We start from the raw sequence: 27,647 nt of genomic DNA on the forward strand, positions 1-27,647 counted from the left end.
AGGCCGGGATTACTGCCCCTACTTCACAGATGAAAAGACAGAAACAGGAGTTGCCTGGGATGGGCAGGTCAGAGAAAGGGGCCCCAAACAGGAAATAAAGAGGATGGAGGCAGAGACCAGGAAAGAGGGGTGCAGGGGACTTGGGGCCAGGGATAGAAAGGCCCCCTTGCCAAACACCCCTACTCTGCTCTGCGCGGGGGTCAGTGAGCTCCTGGGGTTGGAGAGGAGTGGGCTTCCCAGGCAGGGCCCAGCCTGCTCACCTGGGTCAAAGGGGGCAGAGGGCTTGAGGGCGGCCGCGGCCAGCCTGGCCATCATGGGCGAGATGAGGCCTTTGCTGGCTGAGATCCTCTCCATGATGGAGGCAGGGGGCACGGGGACTGAGGCAGCCCCCGCCGCCACCGAGTCACCAGCTCCCGAGGCTGCCAGGGCGGGCGTGTCAGGGGTTGCTGAGCCTGCTGTCCCGGACGACATGGCACCCATGAGGCCGGGGGCACCCACCGGCAGGGAGGCACTGCCCCGGCCAGGAAGGATGGGGAAGTAGGGTGCGGCGCTGGCCAGGCCAGAGTTGGAGAGGGCCAGCGCCAGGGGGATGGAGCTGGGCAGGCCCTGGGCCAGCAGCCCCGAGATCTTGCTGTTGGGAGGCTTGGTGGCGCTGGGCACGGCCTCGGAGGCGGCAGTGGCCGTGGCCAGGGAGGCGGAGGACTGCTGGCTAGTGGGGGAGGCGCTCAGGCTGGAGTTCTTGCTGCTCAGGGCCGAGAAGTCGACCAGGTCGTCGTTGCTGGACTCCTCGTGCTCCGTGTCCTTGGCGCCCAGCAGCGAGGGTGGCAGCCCCAGCACGCCGGAGCCGGAGGCGCGTATGTGCCTGCGCTCGTGCTTGCGCTTGTGCGAGGTCATCTGGCTGGTGGAGGTGAAGGTGAAGCCGCAGCCGGCGCGGATGCAGTGGAAGTGGTTGGTGGCCTTGCTGTACACGCAGCCCTCGTACTTGCACTCCTCGTACTTGTAGAACTTCTTGAAGCCGTCCTTGGCGTAGGCGTCGTCCTTGATGTGGTAGCTTTTGTGCTTCTCGATGTCACACTTGTTCTTGAAGGTGAACGTGCAGCCGGGGCGCCTGGGGGTAAGGGAGGGCACATAGGGAGGCTGTCATGGGGCCTCGCGAGGTCAGGAGGACTCCCTGCCCTGCTCCCACGGTGGCCCCGGGAGGGATGGGCCTCGGGGTGGAAGACCAGGCTGGACGCTCAGGCGGGGCCTCTGAGCAGCCCTTGGCTCCTGTTCCTACTGCCCTGAGGAGGCGGGGCTCCGAGCCACCCAGGGACCTGGGGCCCTGCCTTCCGGCCCTCCCCAGGCCAGGAGCCTCCCCAGCCGCCTCCGCTCACCTGCAGTGGAAGTGCGTGGTCTTCTGCCCATAGAACTGGCAGTCGGCCGTGCCGCAGTCCTCGGTGGCACGGAAGCGCTGGAAGCCGTCGTTGATGAGCTGGGTGTTCTTCTTATGGAAGTTCTCATGGGTCATCACGTCTGACGTGCTCGTGTACACCTTGTTACAGCCCACCTGCAGGGGCCAGATCGGCAGTCAGGGGGGCCAGGCACCCGGTGAGCTCAGGGAGGCTGTTCCTCCAGGTGCAGTTGACCCCAGTGGGGGAGCTTCAGCACCCATCAACATCCAACTGGTGGGATTGCAGTTAATGAAGGATGACCCATCAGGCCCCCAGGGCCTGGTCTGTGCTGAGTACAGTCTGTCTTCAGAGAGCCTGGGACACCTCCCCACACAGGCGTGGGAGTCCTGTGCTGCAGGAGGTAGCTTTTGGGTCCCCAATCTGTGGCTCTACCTCTGAAGCCCCCTGAGTGAGCAGGGCTGGACCCAGGGGCCTGGCAGTCACCTTTAGCCCAGGGACTTGCTTGGCGGACAGTTCCTGGCACCGGGCCCTCCCTACCCCACCCGAGCTGGGCCAAGGCAGGCAGCGTTGCCATATTGAGTAAAAACCAGTGGAATCCGAACACTCTTGAGGGCTGGGCCGTGCCAGTGTCTGCACCATCTCAGAGCCCGGAGAGCAAGCCCCCCTCTCCTCCTGGCCCAGGTTGTTTCACAGAGGCCATAACAACCCCCTGACAAATATCGGGGGAGGTGCGGCGGCTGCTATTTGCAACCCAAAGTCGCTCCCCCTGGACCTGACACCTTGAAAAAGCCCAGACTCTGCGTGGCATTAAAACAAAGAATTAAACAAAAACCTCCTCAGGAACCATTTGCAATGCTGCTCTTGGTGTTAAAGCCTGAAAAATGTCGGTCTGTATAAACAGCTCGCTGAATTGCACCCACACCAAGTATGGCCATGGGGAAGGCCCCACCCGGGCCCACCGGGCACTGCCCGAGCCTGAGCCCCAGAGACCCTCTCTGACAGAAAGGAGAAGGGGAGGCGCCCTGCCCTGGGCAGGCCAGCCTCCAGGGCAGGGTGGGGGCGAGGGTGGGGGCGGGGCACCTGCATGCAGTGGTAGTGGGTGCTCTTCCCGTTGAGGTGGCAGCCGTGGTAGTAGACGCTGCAGTCGTCCAGCGGGCTGAAGCGCATGAAGCCGTGCTGCAGGGAGTTGTCCCGCTTCTTGTGCATGTTGTAGTGCCGGATCACGTCCTGCTTGCTCGTGAACCTCTGCCGGGAGAGGGCCTGGTGGGTGGGAGGCCGCGCCTGGCCCCAGGGCCCTCCTGTTCTCCTTACAAAGAACTCTATTTGGGTCGAAGCAGCCCAGACCGCCCCAAGGCCAGCACCCTGGACTTGGGAGGGAATAATTTAGAAGGTTCCAGAACCACAGATCCTTCCCTGACCTTCTCCATGTCTCTCCATCATCAGGCCCGGAAGCAGAGAAGATGAATCCGAGCCAGGCCTTTCAGCCAAGGCCTCTGACAGGTGACAACTCATTTTGTCTAGTATCACCAATGGGCCCTGCCAGGCTGGGCTCCCTGGTGAGACAGACCACCTGCATTCCCCTCTCATTTGCTTGCTCTGCACTCACCAGAGGATGAGCTTTGAACATAAGGGACAGTCTACCTGAACTTCAACATAATCATCTGTAAAATGGGGCAGTAGTACCAGCCTCATGAGGACACTGGAAAGAGCTGACTAGACAAGGTATGCAGGCTGTCTGAGAAGTCCTTGGTGCGTGGTGGACTCAGTGCATTGGAGCAAGAATAATTATTACTGGGGAGGCAGAGGGCTCCAGACCCCATCAGACACCTGTGGGCAGCAATCTGGGAATGTGGACAGGCTGGGAGTTTTTCTGGCCTCTCTTCCTGCCCAAGTCAAGTTCAGGTGGCCCAAGCAGAACCCAGCAGTCCTGTCCTACTTCCAGGAGGCTCCTCCGCTGCTGTGCCAGCCTGCAGGAGCACGGCCAGTGCCCACGGGACATACCTGGTAGTTGCACTCGGGGTCGAGGCAGTGGTAGTGCTCGCGGTACTGGTAGGCGCAGTGGATGTGGCCACAGTGCTGACTGCCTGAGAACCTGCAGGGAAGAGGGGGTGGGCTCAGGCCTCTCTGGATGCCAGCTCCAGGGTCCTCAGCCTCTGTGGCTGAGAAGAGTCTGTGTCTGTGCTCCAGAGGACTGCTTCTGGGGTGTGGGGGCCTTGGGTAGAGATCTGGAGGGGCAGAGGTAGCCCCTGTGTCCGTGAAGCAGAGGCTGAGAAGGCCAAGGAGAGTGAGGGGGCCGCTGGGAATCCCAGACCCACTGAGTTGCAGAATGAGCCTTATCTGCCCCAAGAGGGAATGCCGGGCCGGGTTGGGGGGCACAGAGGCCTGGTGCCAATGTTGCATGGAGGAAGCGGGGCCAAGGCAGAGGCCAGAGCAGGGTCAGGGGAAGAAGCCTAGGATGGGATGGGATGAGGTGGGGAAGGCATGAGCCCCAAGGCAGCCCAGCCGCTGTTTCTGCAGGTGCTGCCCTCCCACTCCCCACCCAGCGCCGGGTCAGGTGCTGGGGACCCCAGTCGGGCCAGCTCACGGCCCTGTGACTGAGAAGTGTTAAAGGGCTCTCTCTGTCCTGGGTTTTCTCGACACTTGAAACAGTCCAGAGTGATGAATTTTTAAAGCCCAGCATCTGTTTGGCTTCCCGTGGTAGGGAGCATGTTCTCCGGCCAACTCCCCAGCTCGGAGCCCCTACTAGCTGCCTGGCCACCACCGCCTGTGGTCCAGAGCGCCCTGGGCCATCTCCGGGGTCCAAGACTGCCAGAGTGGGGGATCCTGCAGCCTGAATGATGACCACCTGGGGAGAACACACCATGACAACTGTGGACACGGTGGTGGGCTCAGCCTGCCTGCCCCACCATGGAGCGAGTGAGGGGAAGCCTATGTAACGGGGAGAACCACTTGCGAATAAAGATTTAAGCTGAAGCTGCCAAAAGAGCCATCTGCTGAGGCACTAATAATAATGATAATAATAATAATAAAGAGAGCACAGCAAAGCTGAAAAGACAAGGAGGGACAGGAGGGAGACACAGAGAGGGACGGAGATTAGCAGAAAGACGGCTGCCGGGGCCTGGCCCGGTCAGGTGCTGTCCCAGCCAGGTGCTGCTCCGCCAGGTACTGCCCGCCGGGGGCCTGAGCTGGGGAATCTGATGAGGTGAAGTTTCTTCACCTGCCAAGCCCGCTGCCTTAAGGAGGTAAAGGGGCAGGCCTGCAGTCAGGTGGTGAGGGTCAAGGTCTAGCCTGGGGTTGGGGGGGGGTCGTTGCACACTGAGGCCACCTGACCACACCCCTTCTTATCCCCTTACTGTTCCACAGTGGCTTGCATTGCCCTCCCTGCACCCCACCCCCACCAAGGCTCTGGATTAGCTGTGGAGGGGGGCCCTGTGCTCACCTGTGGCCGGGCCCTGCTAGCGGGCCCTTTCAGGTACCCGAGTCCTGCCTGGGGTACAAGCTACTTAAGGGTCTGTGGTCTGGACCCCATGAAGGGGGCGGGGGCTCTGAGATGGGGCAGAGGGCAGTCCCTGGAGGGAATCTGGAAGCAGGAGTGTGTGGGGGTGAGGAGGCAGCAGGCAGCTGATACTAGCGGTCAGATGGGCATGCGATCCCACGGTCCCCAGCATTCCTACCCCGCCCACCTCTCCAGGGCAGTCTCCTCCCGAGGGGCCTACCTGGCAATATATTTCTGGTAAATGTTTACATCTTCAGTGACAGCTGGTTTATCTGTGGGCAATCCGTTCCTGGTGAGAGACACACAGGGCACAGCTGATGAGTGGACGAGGCGGCCTCCTGCCCCAGGCGTGTCTGGGGGCAGCTCCCTGCCGTGGGGTCCTGACCCTCATCTCCCTTGCTCTGTAGCATCCTGGGCACTTGAGGTGGGATGGGAAAAGTCCTTTGGCAGAAAACTAGCACAGCTGGGTTCAGTTGGCCCACCTTCGGCAAGGACTAGGCTGTCTCAAGCTGGCAGGGCTGGAGGGCTCCACCCTGAACATGGGTCTGACCTAGAGTCTAACCCTCAGGAGGCCTGGGAAGCTGGGGCCAAGCCCCTCTTGCACACAGCGGGGTCAGGACACTGCTGGCTGAAGAGGGGTACCAGGGACCACTGGGGAAGACCCCGGGGGAAAGGGCAAGAGCAGCACCAAGCAAGTGTGGCTGAGGGGTCGGAAAAGCTCCCCGACACCCCCCGTGCCGAGGGCGGCTCTCTAGACCAGCTCTCAGGTTTCTGGCCCTCCCCCAAGAGGGATGGCTGTGGGGAAAGGTGTTCTCAGCCCCACACATGGATCCATCTGTCATTTTGCCACTGCCGCGGGCTTCACGTGGGGTCCGCCCGCCCCAGCCTCCTACCACCTCCTGCTGCCAGTCACACAGCCCAGGCTCTGAATCCAGGAGCCAAGGCCACCAGCTTGGAGCCCAGAACCCCCAACCCAGCGTAGGGTTTTCCCAGCCAACCGTAAGCCCGCAGCTGACCCTCGTGGTGGCAGGCAGAGAAAGCCTGCTGTGGGCAGATGGGGTTACAGTACTCTGTGGCAGGTGTGTCAGCAGGGGAGCAAGTGCACAGAAGCACAGGCAGGCCTTGGAGATGATGTAGGCTCGCTTCCAGACCACCATGATCAAGTGACGGTCACAATGAAGCGAGTCACGTGAACTTTTTTGGTTTCCCAGAGTACAGAAAAGGTATGCTTATGCCATACTGTAGTCCATTAATTGTGCAATAGTATCATGTCTGGAAAAACCATGCACATGTCTTAATTAAAAAAGGCTTTACTGCTAAAAAACGCTAACCATCAGCTGACAACGCAGGGTTGCCACAAACCTTCAGTGCACAAGAACACGCGACATCTTCGAAGCGCAAACAAGGTTTGCCTGTATGTGGTGTGTGAGGGTGTGTGCACACAGCAAGATGTATAGTGTGTGTGTCTGTGAACTGGGTGTGAGTGATTATGTAGGCTGTGTGTGTGTGTAAGTACGTGTGAGAATCTGGGTGCACAGTGGATGTGCGTAAGATGCGGGTACATGTGTCCACAAGTGTGAGCTTCAGAGGCAGAAAATGGGTCTCTGGGTCACCCAGTGCTGGACTCAGGGCTGGCAGTGAGGGTGGCGCGCGCCTTACTTGACAGTGGAGACGGTCCCCGTGGTGATGGAGTCTGTTTTGGAGAAGGTTGACTTCAGGTACTCGGGAGTGTTGAAAGGCAGGGAGGCAGATGGCTCAGGGCCTGGCCCAGGGGCACTGGGAGCGGTGGGCACGCTGGCGAGGGGTGCAGGAGCCAGGCTGGGGGTGGGCGGAACCTTGGCGGGGCCAGGCTTCTGGATGGCCCGGACGTCGTACTTGGAGGGGCGCCCCACCTTGCCCGTCTTGAAGGCGATGGCCCCACCCATGTCGGGGCTGCCCTCCCCGGGTTTGAAGAGGTGCAGGTACTTGACGTTCTCCAGGTCGTACTTGGATGGCTTCTTGTAGGCGCTCCCGTTTTGGGGCCGCAGGTTCTCGCCCGTCTTCAGTTTCTGGATGAAAAAGTCGTACTTGGAGGCGCGGGCCACCAGGCCCTGCATGGGGACGCTGCTGTGCGAGGGCAGGGGCAGGATGGTGGCCTTGGTCTCCAGGTGCGTGTTGCTACTGGGAAGCCGCAGGCCAGGCAGGGGGCCCAGCGCCTCCTTGCCTGCCCGCCCCTCAGCCGTGGTGCCGTGGGCCGGCCAGGACAGCTGCTCGCCAGCCTTGAGCTTGCGGATGTACTCCTCGTACTTGGAGAACCGCGCCCGCTTGCTGAGGGCGTCCTCGGAGGCGGGCAGCACGGAGGAGGTGGCCGCCTCGGGGGTGGAGCCCGCATGCAGCTTCTCAAAGCTGATCTTCCTGGCCAGCTCGTCCCTCGTGTTCTGGTCGTCGTAACCAAACATGCCAAGGAACTCAGTCATTGTGGAGGCCGCGTAGTCCCGAAGTGAAGAGGCCTCTCCTATGGGAGAGGAGAGGGGCTGTCACCTCTGGGAGGGAGCAGGGTAGCCAAGGGACAGGCCACCCCCAGAGAGGGAGAGGGCCGGCCTGGGGAGGGGCGGAGCAGGACATGATCTATGGACATTTGGCTCACTTGTTAGGTTTTACGACTCTTAAATTAATTTGTTTAAAAAAAAAGTAATTAATACTGGGGTAAAATAAAACGAGTTCATCAATGCCAGGAAAATCAATTTCCTAAATGTTCTGGCCGATGGCTTTTCAGTACATTAAACAAAGTTTCATAAATGTCTCCGCTCTCTCGCCTTGGCCTAATATGAAAGAGAAGTCATTTTACTGGAAGTAAGGCCAGATCTCAACCTGCCTCTGGGGTGGGGGTGGAAATGGGGGCTGGGGACAGGTAGGGTTGTGAGCCAGTGGCTGGGCAGTCAGGAGGACCCTTGGGGACCGGTCGGGGTGGGCCTGGCAGAGTTGGCCTGGCAGACCTTCACTCCCCCCAGAAATGGACACACAGACCCCTGATCCTCGGGAGGAGGACGAGGGGCTTGCCCGAAGCCTCCTCAGAACCTGTCCTCTTGGCCCCTCCCAGACCCCCAAGTTGCTAACGGCCCCAGACAACAAGGCCAAGGGGGCAGAGAGCCTGCTGATGTGAGGCTCAGACTCCCTCAAGGCCCCACCCGAGCCAAGACTTATGACATGGGGAGGCCTACAAACCTCCCTGCCACCCTCTGGTCACTCGTGTTCACGCACAAGGGTGGGCCACCCCGAGGAGAGTCAGGGCCGGAGACACAGCAGCTGACAGTCCGCATCTCTCACTTCAGTGTCCATGGCAGGGCACACGGGGAGTCCCCCGCAGCCACCTCCCCGTGGGGCCGTGCATGCACACACACTCTCACAAGCTCATGTCCTAGTGATCGTCCGAGACACACATACAAGTGTATCCAGACCACCTCAAACTCCACATCCAGCTTCCCAAGACTGTCCCATTTGGCCTGGGGCTGTTCCCTGGAGACGAACCCCCTTCCACACACAATGTGCCACCACTGCAAGCCTGTGGGACGCCCCCACCCCCAGGACGTGTCTTCCTGCGCACTCACTAACACCGACCACCAGCTATACGCCACCCCGAGTCAGGGGTGGGGACACGCAGGTGGGTGAGACTCGTCGGGCCCCAGAGGACATGTGTTCTCTCTACTCCTGTCTGAGCCTGCACACTCGGGCACAGAGCTCCAGGCTGGGAGGTCCTAACAGCCCAGCCAGGGAAAGGTGTGGCCAGCCCCCAGCAGCGGGCTCTTCTCCCACCCCCAACCCCACCCGGAGGTGGTCTGAGAGCCGGTCTGGGCTCCAGCACAAGAGAAAACCTAGCAGCATGTAGACAGAGCCTCCGCGCTCCTGGGAGGAGGGGAGGAGGGAAGTTCTGTGGGGTCTGGGGCCCTCCGGGTGAGGACAGAACAGTCATGGACAGCACCCGGCCCCCAAGGTGGGGAGAGTGACTCAGGGAACCAACAGATGGCTGTCCCCCTGGGCTGGCTGGCTGGTGGGCTGCCGTCCTGACCTCAAGCCACTTGGGGTGGGGGACCCAGCCTGGGAGGGGTGGGCTCTGGATGCTAGATTCAGTGGCTCAGGGACCAGGGAAAGGGGCTAAAAATAGCTGGAGGCAGCTGAGCCCTCGCTATATATGGCAGAGAATCAGAAGGCTTTGAAGGGCAGACGGCTTAGAGCAGGGAGGGGGCCAGGCAGGGGTCCCGGGGGCAGCCCAGAGGCCTGCAGTCCCAAGGCCACTGTGGGCAGCTTGGGCTCTGGCTGCCCAGCTCCAGGGCCCAGGCTGAGGAGCCTGCCTGGCATCATGCTGCCATCCCGCTGCTATCCCAAACCCGAGGGGGTGAGGCCTGGAGCCATGAGGCCACCGGCAGTTTCCAGCCCTGCCTCCTGATGTGCTGGCTCGCCACTCCCCCGGGAGGAACTGGGGCGCTGAAGGGACAGTGGCCCTGGTCCCTGTCCCTCCCCACTCCTCAGGCCCAGCACAGTCACCTTGTGTCTGGGAACGGCAAGGGCTTTTCCTATCAGAGGAAACTGAAGGTCACACTTTTCCTCATTGATCTTGCAATGTTTGTTAATTACTCTGTCACTGATGTGGCGAAGGATAATTAAACAGCTCTGTTTATATCTTATATGCATAATTATGTGGCTGCGCAGGGCTCCCCGCGCAGGGAGGAGATGCGCCCCTTGCTGCAGGGGAAGGGGAGGCTCGGGATGCTAGGCGCCCGCTGCAAGGAGGCTGGGGAGCTGAGGAGAGCCCGAGCCCCAAGTTCCAGCCCTGGCCATGCCCCCTCCCACCCAGAACTGAGGTCCTTCCTCCGCAGAGCAGAAGGAGCTCAGGGCTGCTCTGCATCTAAGGACACGTGGACCCCAGAAGAGCAAGGCCTTAGCCATCTCATGGGAGAGACGTCAGCCAGGGGACCGTGTCCAGGGCAGGTGGGTGCAATGGGATCTGCTGGCTGGCTGTCCCTCTCCACATATCCAGGTACTACGCCCCCCAACAGGCTCCTTCCCAAGCAGGTACTTGTGGTGAGCTATCTACCCACACACTATCCATCCATCCATCCATCCATCTGCCTGTCCACCCATTCATTTGTCTTCCTGAAGACCCACTGTGTGTTCAGCAGCTCATCGCAACCCTGTTCACACATGTGGAAAGCTGCTTTCTCAGGCCCTTCCCTTCTCACCCCTGCCACACGACCCCCCCAACCCCTGCCCGACTCCTCTCCCCCATGCCAGCCGTGACCTCGGCCCCAGCCCCCACCCCCTCAGGAGTCCTCCATGGGCCCTAAAGAGGGGTCACTACTTGGAGCAAGAGTAAGGGAAGAGGGCGTGCTCTGTAGACACACCACCCCTCCTCCTCGTGGGGTTCTGTCCCATCCAGGGCTTAGATACCCACCTGAAGCCTGCTTGGCACTGGGGCCACCGTCATCCTTGGAGGCTGCCCCGTCTGAGTCCTTCTCCTCCAGGACGCTGCTGTCCTTGGGGGGCTCTTCGCCGTGGTCCTCCTCGTCGCTGCAGCCCTGGGGCTGGACCATGTAGACGCCCTCGGGCGGCAGCTCCAGGCCCTCCCGGGCGATCCGCCCCAGCACAGGCGCAGGTGCCGGCTCCTCGCTGTACTCCCCGTTGACCCACTTCTCAATCACCGCCCGCCTCTTGTCTTCTTCGCTGCGGGGGGCCCGGGCCACCCCAGACTCGGGGCCACTGCGCTCTTTGTCCCGGGGCCGCAGCGGGCTGCCCTCAGTGTGGGCACCGGCCTCCCCACCCTTCTCCACCTCCACCTGGCGGCTCAGCTTGGCGCAGATGGCGTTGAGCTTCAGGCCGCCTTTGCGCTTGGCCGCCATCGCGGGCTTTCCTGCGGGCGGGTCGGTGCACCGGGTGCCTTCAGCTGTGGGGATGGAAGAGAGGGGTCAGAGGCACCGCCACCCACCTCAACAGCCCCACATCCCCCAAGCCAGAGGTCTGCCCAGTCACATTCCACCCCATTGCCCTGACACCAGGCATGTCTGTCCCCTCACTAGACTGTGGGTTCTATTCTCAGAGCCTGGCATGGACTCCGTGGTTCAGAAATATCTTGTAAATGAACGAACGAATGGACGAATGACTTCACGCACAGGAACAGTCTTCTTCTCAGCCCTGGCTTCTGGAAGCACTTCCTCCCCGTGTCTGGCCCTGGGAGCCAGGCCAGCTGTGCCTCAGGATGTCACTCTGCCTCCACCAACTCCTGCAGCCCTGGGGGGCTTGGCTAGCCCCAGGAAGCCCACTTTCCAGATCTGAGAAGCGGGAATAGATTGGGATTCCTCAGATCCCCAGTGGAATGCCCAGAGGCTGCCATTCTAGTGCCTCATCCCTGAGCATGACAGTGCGATGCAAACGGCCTGGAACTGTAAGTAGGCTGCCCGGGCACTGGCCACCTCCCTCTCGGCCACTGAGCAGGGAGCCCAGGGTCTTGGGAGGGGAATGGCAAGACCACCCCCATACAGCTGGAACCTGCCACAAATGCCAACCAAAGCTGACACACCTACACCGGTTTATTTGTATATCGGTCCATCTGTCTGTCCACCCATCCATTCAGCGAGCTCCTACATGGCAGCGCCAGGGGTGGGGCGGTGGCCACGGCAGACACAGTCGTGGCTCACACTCCCTTTCTGCACAGGGGGCCCCATCGAAGCCTCTAGATGGCAGGGCTCCCAGGGGGTGGGCATGGCCTCATCTCCACACAGCTCAAAAGGCTAAGCCAAGGGAGGAACTCTGCTCCCAGGCCCACAGTCAGAAGGGGCTTCACTATAATGGATCAAGAGCCTAAACACACATGCCAGGAACCCACTGAGAGGCTGACTCGGACAGAGATGGGCACACTTGGGCCAGGACCTCATCTGTAGGCAGACTTGGCTTGTGCACACAGATGGTGGCCCCTCGATACAGACAATGCCCGGCAGCCCCAGGTCCTTGTCTTGAAGCCAGCTGCCCAGTTCTTCCAGTCCTGTGGCCCTGGCTCTTCCGGGCCCCACCCTCGCCCTAGCCGGATGCCCACTCTACCCATGTTTGTCCACATCTCGAAGTCTGCACTGCCCACACCCAAGTCTCCAAGCACCATCATGGGCTCTTTCTCAAGGCTCATTGACAGGGCCCTTCATCACGCCATCCCACCTGACCTCCAGGCCAGCCACCAGGCTCTGTGACACCAGGCTTCCTCAGGCAGATCTATGGGGGGCAGGCCGCACCTGGGCCCCTCTGCCCCCGGCCCTGGTAGAGAAGGAGGGTGGGAGTGGGGGAGCCTGCTCTATTTTTACCAGGAGGTAAGCAGCCAAGTGTGTATGGCAGACGGCAAATGAATCTATAAATATTTATCCCAAGGAAGAGGGAAGCAGAAGCTCCCAGGGCTGCACTTGCTGCTGGTGACACCCCGTCCCTGGGCCCCCACCCATCCTGGAGCCTCCTGGCACTTGGGCCCACCCAGCCCTGCCCACCCTTTCCTGATGCCGGCCGTGTGCCTGGCTCAGTCCCTTGCGGGCCCCTACCAGATGTGCTGCAGCTGTGTGCCGGGGGGCCCCCCCAGCCTGCAGGCCCCGTGGCTCCGCCCACGCCCCCGACACCTGCCCTCCAGCTGCTGCTCTGCCCCGCCCACCTGCCTTCCAGATGCTGCCCTCCCTCTGCCTCCCGCTGCTCCCAGGGGTGGAGGTGGGGAAGGCATGTCAGCCTGGGGTGCAGGGCAGGAGGCAAAAGCAGGCCTTCCTTGTAAGTGCACACGCGTGAGAGTCTGGGGCTGTGCGTAGAGGGGTGTGTGTGTGTGTAAGAGCTGAGGTTCAAGTTGCCTGCCCGCCCGCCTTCCGGCCCACCCCGTGGGGCCTTCTCCTCTACCCCTCCTTCGGGACCCTGGGACCTGCAGACTACCCCCCTCGTGGTCTGACCCCAGGCTCCTGTCCATGTAAACATTCCCCTGACTTTCTTCCCTAAAATATAAACGCCGTGGCCGGGCCTCAATGGGAGGAAGCCATCCGTCCCCGGCCCTGTCACTGCCCCTTTCATCTCCTTCCCGCCACCAGCCTGCCCGCTGCTCTATTTACACTGGGAACTTCCTCTGGGAACAATACTGCCCAGGAGGCCGGCTTGGGCTGGAGGGTGGGAAGGCACGGGGACTCCCGTACCGCTAACCTGAGACCCGGCTCCAGAGAGGAGGTGAGGGGCAGGGCGGCTGCAGTGGGCCCAGCTGGGCCCCGGGGAAAGGAGCAGGCCGGTCTCTGCCTGTGGGCCGCCAGCCCAGGGCGTCTCCCAGCCTGCAACCTCTGGCCCCAGGGACGCTGGATGGGCCAGGGTGAGCCCTGGGAGGCAGCACTGCACCATGGTGTGCCCTGGCCTCTGGGGCAGACAGTTGTGAGTTCAGGGCCTGGCTCTGCCCCTCGCTAAGCTCTGGGTTCTGAGCGAGCTTTCCCCACCATGAAAGGATTGCAGGACTAAGGTGACAGGGTGCCTGTCTGTGCCAAGCACAGGTCCTGACAGTCAAGCATCTGGGAAAAGGCAGCTGAGCTCTGGGAGGGGACAAACAGGCAAGTGTGGTGCCACCTCTGGGCACGAGATCCCTAGCTAGACCAGGAAACCACACCTGGGCCAGAAGAGGTTGCTGGTGGGGGCACAGGAGAGGCTGGAGGCCCAGGCTGTGGGCAACAAATGACCTCTCCCTGGCTCCCAGAAAGTCTCTAAGCCTCCCCTCCAGGGGCTCCAAACTCAACAAGCCCCCTGCAAGCAGCTCTGTCTCCAAGCTGGGGGGTCTTGCTCAGGGTGGAGAAAGGGAGGGGCAAGAACTGGCCTGTCCTCACACCTGTAGGCGCTAGTTCATGGTGTCTCACCATGACCCCGTGAGGCAGGTACTGCCGTCGTCCCATTTGACAGAGGAGGAAGCTGACCCTGGAGCCGTGCAGACACTCCAGAGCCCGAGCGCCTGAAGGCCAGGGTGCAGCAAGGTGCGGGGCTGCCACCATGTCCCCGTGGCGGCTCCGGAGACTCCAGGAAGTCCCAGGCCACCCCGAGAGGGCTCCTCTCCACTCCTGCCCATCTCCTCCTCACCCCCACTCCCGGTTCCCATAACACGGAGCCCCCTAAAGTGTTAACTGTGATGGGTAAAATGGTGCAGCAGATTGCTACAATAAATAATTTACTGATATTTATAAATATGCAAATCAGCCAGCTTCAGAAATCGAATGAAGGGAGGGCCTCGGGAGAAGGGCCCGTTATGGCAGGAACCGCATCACTCCCTCCACAGGCTGGGGAAGGCCAGGGCTACTGCCAGCTCTGGGGGAGGGAGGGGGCTCCTCTAGCTGCACCTGGGCCCCTCATCCCTGATCCCTGGGGACTAAGCGGGTGGCTGGATTGGTTCCACCTCCTCTCCTGGTCAGGGCCAGGTCCTTCCTAGCCCTGGGTAGCCTGGGCTCAAGGGGACCGGAGACTCCAGGGCCTGATGCCCACGACTGGGTCTCAGAGTCAGCCTGGGGCGGTGGGGTGGGGGCTAGTCCCCAGGGGCTGGCAGGGCTGGCAGCCCCTCCCCACCGGTGAGTAATGTGTTTTGGGGCCGGGCGGACTGTCAGCTACCAGGCTCCGGGTGCTTTATGGGCTCTGCCTGGTGGCTCTGAACTCCCTGGTAGGAAATAAAGTTCTCCCTGCGCGTCCCTTCTAAACATTTCACTCAGTGGAAACGGTGTTTAAGAAAAATGAGGACATATTTCTTCCTAAGGATGCAGTGTCCCCTTTGGGCGGCCTAATGCCCGCTGTATATCAAGAAGTGGCGAGGCAGGGGCCAGGTGCCCGTCCCCTCTGGTGGGGGTGGTCCAGGGGGCCGGCCTGTCTGCTGCCAGGTGGCTCGGGGGCCACGGGCACCACTAGGCCACTCTGGTGGCCGCCCTGGCCCGCACAGCATAGAGCAATATGGTAGCTGGCACCCTGAGCACCTCCCCTGCGCTGGGGACAGCACTGGGTAACCACTCAGAGCCTCAGTGACACACCCACCCCCATCCCAGCGCAGCCATCATCCTGACCATTTCCAGATGAAAAAGCAGAGCCCAGCGAGGCTGTCAACTGTCGTAGTCATCCAGCATCCGTGTGAGAGCTGGACTCAGATGTCTCACCATCTGAGACCCTAGGTGTACCTCCCACAGCCTCCCAACCAGGGTGGCAGCAATTTCGGAGCCTCCCTGCCACCCGTAAGGACTTGCACTTGATGGGCCACCAGCCCCAGGGCTGGGGTGCCGGGGGCTGAATTCCGAGGACACGACAAGAGCAAGCGGACTGCCCTGGTTCCTGCCAGGATGGATGGTTCAATTTAGACCAGGGGGCAGATGCTTGCTCAAGTCATTACAAGTGTGATCACTGTGGTGAAAAGTCTCGGTCCCACAGGAGTGGTGAGTCTAGGAAGCAAGGAAGGGTTCCCAGAGACACCTGTCCTGGCTCTGCTCCCCCACGAGCTCCCTTGGGGCCCCACCATCCCCCTGCCTCCCTCTTCCCCCTACCACGCAGCCCAACTCTATCTTAACAGTTCCAGCCCCGTCTCCCCAGAGACGACCTGTGCCCTAGGAGAACAGGGGTGTCCTTCCTTCCCTCTTGGGCCCAATCCTGTGCCTCACTTGGCAGAGAGGAGCAGCCACTGCTCCTCGAGGCCCTCAGCTGGGCCCCCTGGTCCCCAACAGCTCCAGGTGGGCAACTGGGGGGGCCCAGCTGCTGGGCCCTACGTGTGCCCCTTGGTTTATTTATTTATTATGATTTTTTAGTCCAGTTAAAAGGTTTACTATCCAGACGCGTCTAAGTGGCCTCACTTAGCGTAAGTAACTCTATAAATCAGGGAAACTGTTAGCATCCACCGCACAGGCTGGCCATCAATCTCCCCCAGGTCACAGCCAAACAGGAAGGGGAGAAAAAAAAAAAAAGAGTTACCACCCAGGGGAGATTTAAAACACACACACACAGCGCACACGCAGACTGTGCGCGCGCACACACATTCGGGCGTCTCGGTATTTGTACCATCACATTATAGTCACATGTGTACACACACAGCGGCCCGGAGACTGGCTGTGCCGCGTGCGTCACGACATGGATGCACGAACGTGGCTACTGCAGCCCGAGGGGGACACACCTGAGGAAGGGGTGAGCCCCCAGGGCTGCGCTCTCAGTGCCTGCGCCGCCCTGCCCAGGCAGGCGGCTCTGGAGGGCGGTGGGACCAGGAGGGGGTTCAGCTGGGTGCTTTCCCCTTCTGTGGCCTCTGCCTCTGCCAAACCCCAAGGGGCCAAGCTTTTCCCTTTTGTGTGCGGGAGGCAGGGAGGTGGTGCCCAAGGACGGGGCAGGGAGGTTGTCAGCCCCAGGCCACTGACAGGCCCTCGTCCCCTGTACCCAAGGCTGGGCACACCCCAGATGCAGCACGTGACTCAAGGAGGGCAGCACCATCCGGACGATCGACCAGCTTCGATGCAGAGCCCAGGACGATGCCCGGCAAGGCGAGCTTTCTGCAGCAGCCTCAGGAATGCCTCACCTCACTTGAGATGTGGCTGGATGCACAGAGCTTGGACACAGGCTCCCACCCTGTCCCCAGAGAAGAGGCCCCAGACCTAGAAGGCCCCACCAGGAACGGGGGTGGGGAGGCTGCTCCTGGCATTCTCTGAGGGTCCCCAAGGCCAGGCCGGGCAGTCCGAGGGCGGAAGACCCGCCCAGGCCCACCGCCTCTCCCACCTCGCCCAGAGGCCTCCCCGGCTCACCCGCCCGCCTGCCCGCTGCATCTCCCCATGAACTCTATTTCTCTTTCCTCTCTGAAAACAACTGAGCTGTAAATACTGTTTAACCTTCTCCCCCCCTCCCCCCCACCCCCTCCCCTCCGCACTATAAAAACACAAATATGCCATAACTCAGCCGGCCCGGCCGCCCAGCCTCCAACATGCCCTGCGCCCGGGCCTCTCAGGAAGGTCATTACAAACGACTTTCCGATTCACTGCTCCTGAAATAATTTTGTGTATTAAAACCTGAATCTGCACTTTCTGGGGCCGAAAGCCTCGCTTAATTATGGCGGGTGTCCTTGGGACGGACAGTGATCCTTCACTCGCCAGCCCGCGCTCCAGCCCTCCGCCCGCCAGCCCGCCCCCCTCCCGGGGCCCAATCTGTTTTCAAAGTGTGTCTGTCCTTTATTAAATTGTTTTCTTTTCCACATTATCAGTTGCCATGGAGACCTCATCTCTCGGATTATTTGAATTTCATTATATCTATTGATTTGGGAGCATTTCATCTTTTTTATTGTTTTTCTGTCAATTTTCAAAACGAATAACCATCTAATTTGCGTCAGTGCTGATTATGTTTGTCCCTCAATAGAGGTCGGCAGCTGCGCTGGGGAAACAAATCAATGAAAAACCATCATAAAACTCCCCACTCCAGTCTCCAGGATGTGTGGGTGACATTCCACGCCTGCGAGACACACACTCATCAGCTCCAAGTTCGGCTACGGTGGCGGCTGCTCCTCTCCACGTCCGCCTCCTCTGGCCTTAATATTTAATTCTGCGATTTGGGGCATTATTAGTGGTGTTTTTATTAGTGCGTGTGCATGTGAGTGTGCTGTTGCGTTAATTTGTGGGTGAGGCAGGGAAACCCCGGAGGAGGGCAGGGTGGATGGTGCTGGGGGTGCGGTGGGAAGTGGAAAAAAGGGGGGACGCCCAGAGGAGAGGATGGGCCCCGGGACCACCGGGAGGATCATGATGAGGGCTTGGAAAAGGGGGGATGCAGAAGTGGGACTGAGCCAAGGGGAGGAGAGGAGGGAATTCAAATTGCTTACTTTGTTGGTTTTTTTTAAATAATTTATGCAATTTTAAGCATTTATGTATAAATTTTTTAATAAGCCACCCTGGAGCAGGATGGCCATTAACATCCCAACGTCCTTCTGTCCAATGGGCTGGCGGAGAGGATCAATTTCTGAGAGTACTTTCCCTTTTTTATGACATGATAAAATGCTTTTAAAGCAACTTACACAAATATGGAAATTTTTTTTTTCTTTTTTTCCCCGTCCCGTCTCCCTTCCCCTAACAGCCTTCTTATCCACCGGGGATGGGGGGGTGTGCGCACACGCACACTCGCCACTCGCGCTCACGCTCTTGCTCCTGCTGGGGGAGGGGGCGGGGGGCTGGCCGGGAGAGAGCCCCAGTTCTAACTGGAACTGGCCGCCTGTCCTTCTAACAAGGGCATAAACTTTCATTACCCATGCACGCAGTCAAAGACAATTTAGGGAAACGCGCTGCTCGGAAAAGGAAAACCTCAGCGATTTGTGGCCCACACTGCCGTTGCCATCTGGGGGGCTGCTGCCACCTCCAGCCCCCAGTGAGAGGGCGCCAGAGCCCTGAACCTCGGGCCCTGCCCGGCAGGAGGCGGGGAGGGGCCCCAGAGGGTCACAGCCACAGAGGGAGAGGAGGGACCAGACAGAGCCCTGGGAACACCCAGCCTGGGGAGGGGCTGGGCCCCCGTGGTCATGCTCCCCCCACACCCCTTCGCTAACCTCAGTCAGGCATGAGCCCGTGAGGGCAAGCACAGGACTCCAGGGCTGTCCCAGAGTGGACACTCAGCTCTGTGGATGAACAGACAGAGGGACCAAATGAAAATGAAGCAGGAAATTGTCCAGATCACAGGGGTCCACGCTGGAGACTCACGGTGCCTGGGAAAGGCTCCCTCTCCAGGTGTCACCTCCTGCAGAAGTGGGTCTGGGGCAGGAATGCTTCTGCGTGTAAAGGATCAGGGCTACCAGAGGAAGAAGGGGTGTCCTGGCCACTACCACCCTGACCCTACACTTGAACCCCTAACTCCCTGAGATGGAGCCAAACCTTGTGAGGAAGAGGGCAAGTGGCTTAAGACTTAAGGACGATCCTTATTTCCATGTCCCCATTGCCTTCCAGACCCTCATCCTGAGGGCTGGGGCAGGTGGAGGGCCTGAAGGGTGCCCAGTCCCAAGACTGAGAGGGATGACCCTGGTTCCCAGGGAGGATTGGGACTGCGTTCACCCTGCTGAGCCACACCTGGGCAGCTGGACTTTCAGTTCAGTTTCAGTTCAGTCGCTCACTTGTGTCTGAATCTTTGCAACCCCATGAATCGCAGCACGCCAGGCCTCCCTGTCCATCACCAACTCCCGGAGTTCACTCAAACTCACGTTCATTGAGTCAGTGATGCCATCCAGCCATCTCATCCTCTGTTGTCCCCTTTTCCTCCTGCCCCCAATCCCTCCCAGCATCAGAGCCTTTTCCAATGAGTCAACTCTTCGCATGAGGTGGCCAAAGTACTGGAGTACTTTGTCACCTCCTGCAGAAGTGGGTGACATCTTTAGCATCATTCCTTCCAAAGAACACCCAGGGCTGATCTCCTTTAGAATGGACTGGTTGGATTGATCTCCTTGCAGTCCAATGGACTCTCAAGAGTCTTCTCCAACACCACAGTTCAAAAGCATCAATTCTTTGGTGCTCAGCTTTCTTCACAGTCCAACTCTCACATCCATACATGACTACTGGAAAAACCATAGCCTTGACTAGACAGACCTTTGTTGGCAAAGTAATGTCTCTGCTTTTCAATATTCTATCTAGGTTGGTCATAACTTTTCTTCCTGGCCTTTAGAAGCTTCCAAATAAGATAAACTGACATTAGAAACTTGGTGTGTATGCTATATCACTACAGTTGTGTCTGACTCTTTGCGACCTCGTGGACTGTGCCCTGCCAGTTTCTCTGTCCATGGGATTCTCCAGGCAAGAATACTGGAGTGGGTTGCTATGCCCTCCTCCAAGGGATCTTCTAGACCCAGGGATCAAACCTGTGTCTCTTATGTCTCCTGAATTGGCAGGCGGGTTCTTTCCCATTAGCACCACCTGGGAAGTCCTAGAAACTTGGACCGCCTCTTAAAAACGTGTCACTTGAAGCAAGTTATATCTCTGCCCTGGACATCCGTGTCCTCACCTGAGATGCCGGATTGTTGAAAAAAGAGGATGTAGGGTGACATGTCTGGCACAGTGCTGTGCAGCAGGGTGCCTGCCACTGTACTGGATGGTGACTGTGGACAGGGTCCCCACCTTGGGAGCAGGAAGGGCTGTTGCGGTCAGCGCAGAGTCCAGCCCTGCACGGCCCAGCCTTTGCCCAGAGATCTGGGAGGCCTCTTCCTGCCTCCCCCTGCACCCCAAGCTCAACTTTCTCCTGGGACACTTCCACCCTGGAGCCCCCGAGCATCTCTCCTGACGCATCCCATTCCCTGGTGAGCCTGACCATGGGCAGCCCAGGAAGGGCCCCATGGTATCCTCGACCTTCAGCGGCAGCCACATGGGAGCACCCCTGGGGTAGCCTGTGGTCAGGCTACCCCAGCCCTCTCGGGATGCGAGTGGAGCAGGGCTGCGCCCACCCTCCTCCTCACTGGTGCTCAGCCCACCCTCTACCCCCCAACTGTCATTAAAATAACAAGTTTCTGTTACAATCTAAACATTCCCACATCACATAAAGGGTTATATTACACCCGAGTCACTCCCGGGCCCGTGTTTGCACAGAAAAGCTCACGGCAGGTCCCCCCTCCTGACGAAGTGACTTATTAAAGTTTAAACAGTAATTAACAGAACAATAAAAATAAAGGGATGTTTGGGGAGTCATAGCGCACACAGGGTTTTTGGCAGTGCCAGCAGTTTTTCAGTGCCCTGCGCTGGCAGCAAAATGCGACTGTGAAGCCAGGGGGGACAGAGGGCTGGGCCAGGGTTGGGCCGGGGAGACTCCGGGCCTGGAGGATGAGAAACTGAGGCTGGACGGGAGGGAGGGGATGAGAAGGCTGCTGGGAAGCCCTTCTGGAATCCGTGGGGCCACCAGCCCCGCCAGGATCCTGGGTGGCAGGCTGGGCGTGGGGGGAGCAGGAGCAGCAGTCTGATAGCCACAGTAAGTCCACCGAGCTAGGCTGCAGAGGCTCTGTGATGCCAGGGCCCAGTTTGGCCCTGGGCCTTGCTGGGAGTCCAGTGCCCTGGTCACATCCAGCCAACGCCAGCATGGACCTGACCAGGGGAGGGGGGTTATCGGGTACCCTGGTCCTGTGGGCATCACCAGACCCTGCAGCTATTCATTCCTGGGGCTGGACCCTGACCACTCTGGCTTCTCTCCCAGTCAGGCAGGGATTTTTCCCTGTTCCTGTGCTTGGGGCACTGTAGCGCTGAGAACTGTCCCAAAGCCCCTGGCCTCTACTAAGCATGAGTAAAGACTCAGGGGGAGCCTTCCTCTCCACCCTCTGGGAGGTGGAGACCAGCTGGCCCACCATCGCTGGGTCCTGCCTGAAGGGAGGAAGCACCTGGCTGGCTAGGCCAAAGTGGGCCCCACTGGTAGGCCCTTGATTTGCAAAGGTCCTCAGGGAGCCAGCCCTGGGGGGCTGGCCTAAGGCCAGACCACTCATCTTTCGCCTCTCCTGGTCTACCTCCACAAATTCTACCTAGATACTTAGACACCTGGGCTGGGGGCAGACAGAGATCCTGAGGGATGGGGGAAGGGGACAGCAGAGAACCAGAGAGGAGGGCCTCCACCTGGACGAGGCCAGTGAGCTCGGTACTGTTTTCTCAATGACTTGGGAGCTGGGGAAGGAGGGACTGCAGGAATGGTAAGTGGCCACAGTGCACACGTGTTATCCCACGCTGACCAGGCGATGGGTACCAAAGTACTACTGGGCGGGCCCTGGACACACCGGCCCCCAGGCTGCCCTCTCACTTCTTCCCGACTCCCCAGGCCCTGGCCGTCACAGGCTGTGTTGCCGGGTGCTCTCGCAGGCTGTCCTCTTTTAACCCAGAGCTCACAGCCAGTCTTGCTGCCCTCGCCAGCCCTTCCTGTCCAAGGAGAGCCTCTCTGCAGTCACTGTTCTCACCATAGAACGTTAGTTCTCCAAAGTGTTTTTCAGTATGACATCCCCAACTCAGGTTCTCCCCACGAGAGCAGAGCAAACAGTCCAGTGTGGGGCCACCATGAGGACCATGACAGCGGTCTCCACCCTTCTCTTGGCCTTCTCCATCTCCCTTGGGTCTCCGTGAGCCAACCTGCCCTCCCACCTGCCTGGGGACCCCAGTTCTGCCATAGCCTCCCTCCACCCCGGTGCCCACCATGGACAGCCTGCACGAACGTCAAGCCCGGAATGCAGCCTCTGGCCCCAGGCAAGCAGCCCCACCAGGTCCTGGCACCAGCTCCCCTGCTGGTTCCTCCACATCATAGCTGCAGGGGCTGACAGGAGCGGCTGCAAGCCGTGCATGGAGGCGAGACGCTGGGCTGAGTTGAGAGGTTCTCTCCAGCCTCATGTCTCCTGGGACCAGGTTCCCAGGCTGCTGGCGTGCATAGAGGGCAGGAACTCACCCAGGCTGGGCCTTCATGGTGCCTGGCCATGCTGCTGCCTCCCTGCAAGGCCCCTGCAGACCCAGCTGGCCAGGGAGGATAGGGCCCCAAGGCTCTCAGTGCTGCCCGGGATCTGGGCACAAACTGTGCCCCAAAGACATGGAGAAGAGCCAGCAGCTTTCCCTCTCCCTCTTTCCCAGGCACAGTTCTTTGGGGCTCCACCCCTTGCCCCAAGATGAAGGACTCTTGGTGAGGGGAGAGTGACACTTCCCAAGTGCGCAGCTGCTCTGCTCAGGAGCCAGGCTGCAAAGAATGACAGGGGCTCCAACGCCCTGGCCAGAGGAGGCCGACTGAGTTACCCAGCGTCAGGGGCAGGGAGGGCGTGCTGGGGGTTAGGAGGAGGACTGGCAGAAGGCAGGGCCCCAAGGACGGCAGGTGGGGACAGAGAACTTCTAACCGCTGTGCTCTAAGGCGGGCAAACTGGGGGCAGGTTGCTCATTCTAATCCACTGTTTCTAGAATCCCCAGCTTCTCCCCTGCCCGCCACAGCCCAGCAAGGACCCCTGGCTGGACAAGGCGCTCCCAAGTGTGGCAGCTCTCGGGGCAGAGGCTGTCCTAAATGTGTACAGAACTTTAGAACCAGAAGGACTTTGAGGCCCAAGATGGCTGAGAGACTTGTCGAAAGCCCAGGTCACTCACTTGTCGGGACCAAACAAATCCAGAAACCCAATTTCTCACCTAGGCCCTCTCATGACAAATGATCACACTGCTCATTTGTGTTTAAAAGTTGAATTTCCTGCAGCCTTGGAGACAAGTCCCCCCGCCCCCCCAGGGCCCATCAGCCCCGAACTACACAAGGGTTCCCTGCTGGAGAGGCTTTAAGCCCCTCACTCACTCCCCTGGGCAAGGACCCTAGATGGCTCTAAAGCAGCCCCCCTAGGGTGCAGGGCCGCAAGTCAGGCTCCTCAACTCACTCAGGGAAGCACAAATGGTGTCTGGCTCTGTGACCTGGCTTACCACAGGAAATGGGCAGGACACCTGGATGGGTGACAACGTGTTGCAGGAAGGGACTTCCTCTTTCAAGAATTGGGACGACCCCCCCACCCCCGCCACCCGCCAGAACTTGTGAGCTGTGCTATGAAAGGGAATCAGGGCAAGCACCATTCTGGGAGGAGAGGAGAGACCTGGCAGAGACAGGTCCGGGGCAGGTAAGCACAGCCTCCGGGAGCCCCCGGGAAGAAGGTGGGGATGGTAGCAGGTGGCAGAGGGGTGCTGCGGATGATGTGCTGCCCCCACCCTCCCTATAGCCCATCTCCACAATCCCCCGGCTGAGGCCAATGACAACGACATGAGGGGACTAATTTAGGAGTATTTTTAAAACTGTGGCCCTGGTGGAGGGGTTTAGCAGTTGTCAGCCATCTGGAGTAAGGAATTACTGTCACCTTCCTGATCCTATAGTCCCTAAACCCAAAGCTGGTTACAGCTCAAGGGGGGAGGCAGCAGGTGGGTGGGGGCTGGGGCCTGTCCCAGGGAGATGCCCACAGGCTAGGAAGCACCTTCTCTGCCCTCGGAGGGGGCCTGGGGCCGGGGGAGGGGACTGGAGAGCCCAGTGTCCTCTGCGCCCACTCGAGCTCCCCCGCCCGCTCACGCACGCTCACTCCCTGGGCCATGCCGGCTCGCGCAGGGGCCGTCAGGTAAATTAGATCTGAAAGCTGACAATTTCTGACCATATTTCCTTGATTATTTCAAACAAATGCACAGCAGCCGCTGTAAGGAGATTAAAGTGACATAAACGTCCCGAGTGGGAGGGGGGAGGGCAGAGGATTCAGGTCACCCCCATCCGTCCCCCGCCTGACAGACGCTATATCGCTATCCAATCCAATAAAAAATCCCCCCCTTTTGCTTTAATTAATTTTACAGCTAGCTTGCTTAATTACTTTCAATCAAAATCCTCCTGCCATCGCAAAATTAGAGATGGTTGAGCTCCATTAGCCTAAATTCTTCATTTCCATATAGAAAAGAGGCTGTCTGCATAGCCAGCCTGGGCACCCGGCAGGACAGACGCCCGTCTGCCCGCCCGCTGCCAGCCAGCCCACTCCTGGCTTCCGCTCCATGGCTATCTCTAGTCCGTGTATTTCCCCTCATTATCTTCTGTCCTTGCTCCTTGGGCTGAAAGGTGAGGTCCCAGATGGGGTACCTTCCCCACTGGCCCCCACTCTTCCCCTGACTCGTGTGGGGACCGTAGAGCTGGGCTGGACTGCCAGCGTCAGCTGCCCCTGGCAAAAGGAGGGCCAATCCTGGGGTCCCTGATAAGGGGCACCCGCTGCTCCCAAACCCATGGGAAGACCCAGGGCCCTCTGCCTCATCCATCTTCATGAAGCAGACCTCCCAGCCAGGCAGGACCACTTCCAGCCTTGGACTTGGCCCCTAGTCAGTAAAAACCACCAGAACCCATGTTACCCGGGGTCACCTCTCTGCTGACTCCTGGCTGGAGTCCTTGCTCACTATCAGAGCAACCCCAGGGCTAGCTGTCTCCATGGTGCTAACAGGCACTATAGCAGCTCCCATGTTCTCCAGGGGGCCCCATGAAGGCCCCTGCTCACCCTCCCATATCCCTGGTTTCCAGCCTGTGACAGCTGCTTGGGCTCCTCCACCCCCGGCCTGGGGCAGGTGGGTGGCAGGTCTGGGCTCCATCCACGTCCTGTGCTTGCACCAGCTCCCTTCTCCTCCCATCCTCCTGCCTCCTCCTCACAGCCCCCAACCTCAACTCCAGAAGCTCCACTTCAGGTTTTCCAGGCTACAGCCCTGAGTGTCACCACAGGGTCCAGCCCAACCTGGGCTCCAGCTGATTAAGGATCTGCAACAGGATGTAAGGATTACAATAAAACCTGGCTCCGGATCTACAGGGGCCGAGGGCCAAGTTTTGGCCCTTGGACTCCCCTCACCTCCCCTTTCGACATACCCCCTCCCTCTTAGCTGCCAAGGGCCAAGAAAGCCTGGGCCTCTGGGTCCTCCATGGGGTCCTGGTTGGACTGTCGATGACTGTCATGGGTAGCATGTGGGACTCAGGCCAAGTCTGGTGGGAAGGCAGGACTGGGAGGGGCTGGGGAGGGGACTGATGGCTGAAACCTGCCCTGGACCCTCCACAGGGACAGGAAGCCAATCTGGTTCTCCCCCTCAGAGAACCCACAGGAAGGTGGGGTGTCCTGGGTCTGACTTCTGGAAGCTCTTAGTGAGGCTCTTCCGGGAGCAGGCTTCACGGCTACCCTATTGCTCTGGCTGAAGGACTCTGGGGTTGGGCAAGGTAGTGGAACCTGGATCTTGGCAGCCAGCCTGCCCAGACACCAGGGACCCACGGTCAGTCTGCAGGCTCCTCTTGGATCTTGTGTTAAGGGTTAACCCAAGTCCTCCCCTTCCTGGGTCAGCTGAGCTTCTCAAATACATTCCTAAGTACCTATGGGCACGGTCCCCCATTGGCCCTAGGGATCTAGGGAGAATGGTTTCAGGTATCAGGGAGCTCAGATTCTCATGGGGAAGACCCACTAGCACCAAAGCATTCCCCACACCATGGAAAGCACAGAGGGGAGGCCAGCTGTGAGTTCCAGGAAGGTGTCCAGGCCCAGATCGTGCCTGGGAGGCCAGCAGGTGCAGAAGGTGGGGGACCAGGGCGTGGCCCCGCGGGGCTCCTGCCCCTCCAGACGCTCTGCCCTCCACACAGGTCGGCATCCTGTCTCCTGGTCCCCTCCTCTGCGAGCTGTCAGCAGGGTGGGTGAGGGAGCCGCGAAGGGCACGAGGAACCCCGGCCTCAGGGGCATCTCTGGACTTCCTGATCACTCTCCCTCCCCTTGGGGGCAGAGCTGAGGTGCAGCTAACAGAGCAGCATTCTGGCTCTGCTCCTGAGGCACCAGACCTGGCACAGTTGGTAGAAGGGTGGTTGGAAGAGCAAGTTCTGGGCCAGATGCCCAGAGTTTGAAGGGGCTCAGCCCCAGTAGGGCGGTGAGGTCCCCACCCGTCCCGCCAGCCAGCACCCTTCTCCTCCCCTCTGCGTGCCTCCTCACAGCCCCCAACCTCAACTCCAGAAGCTTGTGGAGCAGGAGCACCTGGCTCTCACCCCACTCACTCCTTCAACTGAGGAAACACTCCTGTATCTCAGGCTGGCTACCCCTCCTCCTGGGCTTCCCTGGTGGCTTAGCTGGTAAAGAATCTGTCTGCAATGCAGGAGACCCAGGTTTAATCCCTGGGTTGGGAAGATGGGTCAGGAAGATCCCCTGGAGAAGGGGATGGCAACCCATTCCAGTATTCTTGCCTGGAGAACTCCATGGACAGAGGAGACTGGCGGGCTACAGTCCATGGGGTCACAAAAAGTCAGACACAACTGAGCGACCAACACTTTCACCCCTCCTCCTACACACTCCTTAGGGGGTCTTGGCTGAAATTTTACTTCTTCCGGGAAGCCCTCCAAACTGCAGGGCCCCCCCTCCTCTGCCCTCTCTTTGCATGCTGCTGTTAGCTAGCACTTCTGTAATAACTCGGTTAATGACCCCTCTGTCTTGCTAGACTGCAAGATCTGCAGGACGGGACCACTGTTTTAGCACAGCGCCTGACCCAATAAATATTTACTGAACGGATACAGAAAACTAAGTGCTTCTCAAGTTCATCATGGGAAGAGCTGGGATTGGGGTGTGTGTGGCCTGACTTCTGTTCCAAGCCCCTGTGGAGCTCCAGGGTCTTTCCTATCTGTGAGGCTGGGACTAGGTGGGACTGAGGCTGAAACCCCTTCTCCTTGGTCTCTGGCCCTCTGGAGCCTCAGGATCACCTCCAAATGCCCTTCCCAGGGCTCTGCCTGGAGAACAAAGGAGGCCCCAGTTGTTCCCACATTGCTCTGGGAGAGGAGCAACTGCTGCCGGCCAGGCCCTGGCTGAATAAATCCAGCAACTGTTTGCAGGATAGTGCGATTCGCGATTCTCTCCCACTACTCCTGTCTCTGTCCCAAAAAGGAGAAAGGGAAATTGAAAAAAAAAAAAAAAATGGGGAAAGATCCCATCCCAAGCCCTACGACCTTCCTAGCCCCAGCTATCCAGTCTGTCTGAAAATGTTATTAACACGCAGAGGGCATGGGGACAGCCACCTGCCATTGTAGACAACTGGGACAGCCGCAGCAAAGGGTGAGGCTGTGAGATCAGGACCCAAAAAAAGGAGGTGAGGGAGGGAAGGATTGGGGGGGGGGGCGGTGGGACACGGGGCAACAGGAAAGATCAAAGAAAACTGACTCTGGAGAACACTGAATGCCCAGCTCAGCAGTCACAGGAAAGGGCCCTGAGGATGAGCGGAGGGAAAGGGCAGAGACCCGCAGAGACACCTAGAACCAGAGGGCCCAGGAAGGCCCTGGGACACCAGGCTGAA

At 59.6% G+C, this 27,647-nt stretch overlaps 1 protein-coding gene across 1 annotated transcript in view; it reads right to left on the reverse strand.

Moving 5' to 3' along the window:
• Nucleotides 1-27,647, reverse strand: part of CASZ1 (castor zinc finger 1) — a 57,163-nt gene that overhangs the window by 16,983 nt on the left and 12,533 nt on the right. Inside the window, 7 exon segments of the mRNA XM_070385230.1 lie at nucleotides 261-1,108; nucleotides 1,374-1,546; nucleotides 2,472-2,636; nucleotides 3,393-3,483; nucleotides 5,108-5,176; nucleotides 6,547-7,381; nucleotides 10,316-10,804. Of these exon segments, the coding sequence (XP_070241331.1) occupies nucleotides 261-1,108; nucleotides 1,374-1,546; nucleotides 2,472-2,636; nucleotides 3,393-3,483; nucleotides 5,108-5,176; nucleotides 6,547-7,381; nucleotides 10,316-10,804 (2,670 nt within the window).

Source organism: Bos mutus, chromosome 16, assembly GCF_027580195.1.
Source record: "Bos mutus isolate GX-2022 chromosome 16, NWIPB_WYAK_1.1, whole genome shotgun sequence".
NCBI lineage: Eukaryota > Metazoa > Chordata > Mammalia > Artiodactyla > Bovidae > Bos > Bos mutus.